The following is a 2,808-nucleotide window of genomic DNA, read 5'->3' on the forward strand; positions in this document are numbered from 1 at the left end:
TTGACTCCGATGTAGGCAAAAGTCAAAACACTCCAGACCAGGCCATGTCATAAAAGTGTGGTAGGGTTTTCGGTGTATAGTAATAGGTACAATGAATTTAGAGGCCAATTCTGAGGTAGCCGAGCATTAGAATGCCAACCAAGTAGCACAACTTCCTAGGAACAAAGGCATCCTCACAATAAACCTTATAAGCCAGCTTTGGAGGCTGTTTAGGATTTGCTTGCAAAAGCTAGGTCAAATAAAGGCTGAAATACTGCCACCATGCCAAATTCAAATGTGTCATTCAAAATATTTTTGTGATGTAAATAGGATTAGGGTTAGTCAAATCACGTTTATTTTGCAAACAAACCAACAAGGGACCAAATAAACATATGCACGGAATTGAACACGTTTTGGCTTTAGAATGTGGCACAGGAAGGAGATTGCTAAATTTAGCTGATGGTGGTGATGACATGTCCGCATAATTCCTGAACTGAGTCAAATCATCTAGTGTCTGCATACGTGACATTTACTTAGGGGGCGGATAAGGCGCAGATGTCGGCCCTATTACAGCTGTCTATATTCAGCACTAAGGTAGCAAGTGACGAAATAAATGCACGCAGTAAATGGATCAAATGTTGTTTTCAAAACTGTCTAATGCTAAAGCAAAACTCGGGACCACAATTCATGAGTGTATGGCGTTGGGGAAAGTTGTGAGCAAATCGATGTTTCTCCTCAGGTCTATTCAGCATTATTCAAGAAAATGCAATTGATCTTTTTGTGTTTACGACGAACTAGCAGAAGCATTCGGTAAATAGCGCGTTCTCCACAGAATAATCCCAATGAAGCAACCAAATTGTAGACAATCTCAACAAAATTCGTACCCCTCTCCATTCTGATCTAATGTGCACAGTGCTGAAATGATTTGATAAGTCGAGATCTGATTAGACATGCTTGATGGAAACAAAACGGCAACACGAGACGGAACCTCGTGCTAATGATGTGCGCAATTTCTTCTGCATACGTAAAATCCTGTTAGGATTTCATGCAGTGTAAAGTCAACAAAATTCACTCGGTCTTTGGTGCCTGCGACAAAAAATTCCGTTTTGTCCAGCATAATTTCATTGAATAAATACCATTACAGGTAATTTCAACAAAATACGAACTAGTGCATGCCATAACAATCTGATGTTGTCGATGATTAACTGATCAAATAAATTTGATAGTAACGGTGGCAAACTGCAATGCGTGCCTGCATATTTTGATGCACTTTGCAGTGTCCATTGTTAAGGGCTAATTTTGCAGATATAAAATCCTGTTTGGAGGTCATGCGGCGTAATTCAATAAATCCAGTCAATCTTCTGTGCTTGTCGAAACATGATCAAGTGGGCTTACTATTGACTAGAGGAAACGGCGATGGGAGACATAATCTAGTGATGTACACTGTGGTGATCAGTGCTATGGACAAATTCTCCTGTAGAGGCAAAATCGGGTTTGAAATTCATGTAGCGTGACTTGACAAAATTTATTTAATCTCTAGTGCTTATGACAAAACAGCAAGAGAATTTGTTAGAAAGTGCGTCCCATTCAGTCTAATCTCGTCGAATTGGGCCTAATCCCGAGAAACTTAATTAAATGCAAACTCCTCTATTCCATGATTTGTTACGTCAAGATGTGTTCAAATAGGTTAGATAGTTATTGGTGAATTCGATAATGCATGACGGGATTTCGTGACGCTGATTGAGGTACACAATGCAGTGTGTTCAGCTGGAGTTTAGGCACCTTAATTTGACATAGTACAGTCAATTTCTACTGCCAATAAGGAAATGGCAAGAGTACTTGATGAAAAGTGCGTTCTGTGTCGTATAATCTTGTTGAACCAATCGCAATGCAAAGTAATTTAACAGACTACGAATTCATCCCTTCCATACTGACCTGATGTAATTGGTGCTGTTCTGATTTAATTTGTCGGGATCTGATCAAATAGGTTTGGTATTAACCGAAGGAAACCATTATGCAACTAAATAAATTTTCCCCAGCTTACAAATTCGCCTTAGATTTCATGTGATACAATTCAATCAGAAGCAGTCAAACTCTGGTGCTAATGAAGAAATAGTAAATGAGTCTGTTTAAAGGTGCGTCGTGCCTGTTCTAATCTTGTTGAACTAATAATAATGTAGAGAAACCTATTTGAATGCGAACTCATCTATTCCACAATCCCCTGGTGAGAACGGCGCTAAGCTGATTTGATTTGTCGAGATCTGATTAAAAAGGTTTAGCAATAACTGGAGATAAAAGCAAAGCGTGTGCAAATCTCGTGATTTACTGGGCGGTACCCAATGCAGAGGGTAAATTCTCCTGAGGAGTAAAATTCTGCTTGTATTACATGCGGTATGACTCAACAAAAAGTGATTGATCCATGGTGCCTGCAATGTAGTAGCAGGAGAATATGTCGAAACGTGAAAACTATCGAGTAATATCTGGTCCGATTCTTTTAACGCAGAAATAAAACAAAGTACGAACTAATGCATTCCATACTGGCCCAATGTGATCAGTGTTGTTTTCATACGGTTTATCAAGATCTGATCAAATTGGTTTTATATTATCTGGAAAAATATCTATGCGATGTCTATCCTCCTGATTCACATAGATGTTTCTGTTCTCTTTTAATGCAGATCTAATGACTTGGTCTTTGTGACACGATATGATCTCACAAATTGCGTTCAATCATTGGTGGATATCATTGTGTTATTGATGTATTATAATTGCAGTCTTTTGCCTTTTTTATCGCATTCAACCTACTTCACCGAAATCTTACACAATGCAAAA

At 38.6% G+C, this 2,808-nt stretch overlaps 1 protein-coding gene across 1 annotated transcript in view; it reads right to left on the minus strand. All coding sequences in view use genetic code 11, as the record gives it.

The window, feature by feature from the left end:
* Nucleotides 1-873, minus strand: part of EGR_09779 (Brachyury protein) — a gene marked incomplete at both ends in the record, with an annotated part of 3,397 nt that extends 2,524 nt beyond the window's left edge. The window contains one exon of the mRNA XM_024499028.1: nt 864-873. Coding sequence (XP_024346569.1) covers nt 864-873 — 10 coding nt within the window. The remainder of the gene's footprint in view (nt 1-863) is intronic.
* Nucleotides 874-2,808: the final 1,935 nt, after the last annotated feature.

This window comes from Echinococcus granulosus, assembly GCF_000524195.1.
Source record: "Echinococcus granulosus chromosome Unknown EG_S00166, whole genome shotgun sequence".
In the NCBI taxonomy this organism is placed as follows: domain Eukaryota; kingdom Metazoa; phylum Platyhelminthes; class Cestoda; order Cyclophyllidea; family Taeniidae; genus Echinococcus; species Echinococcus granulosus.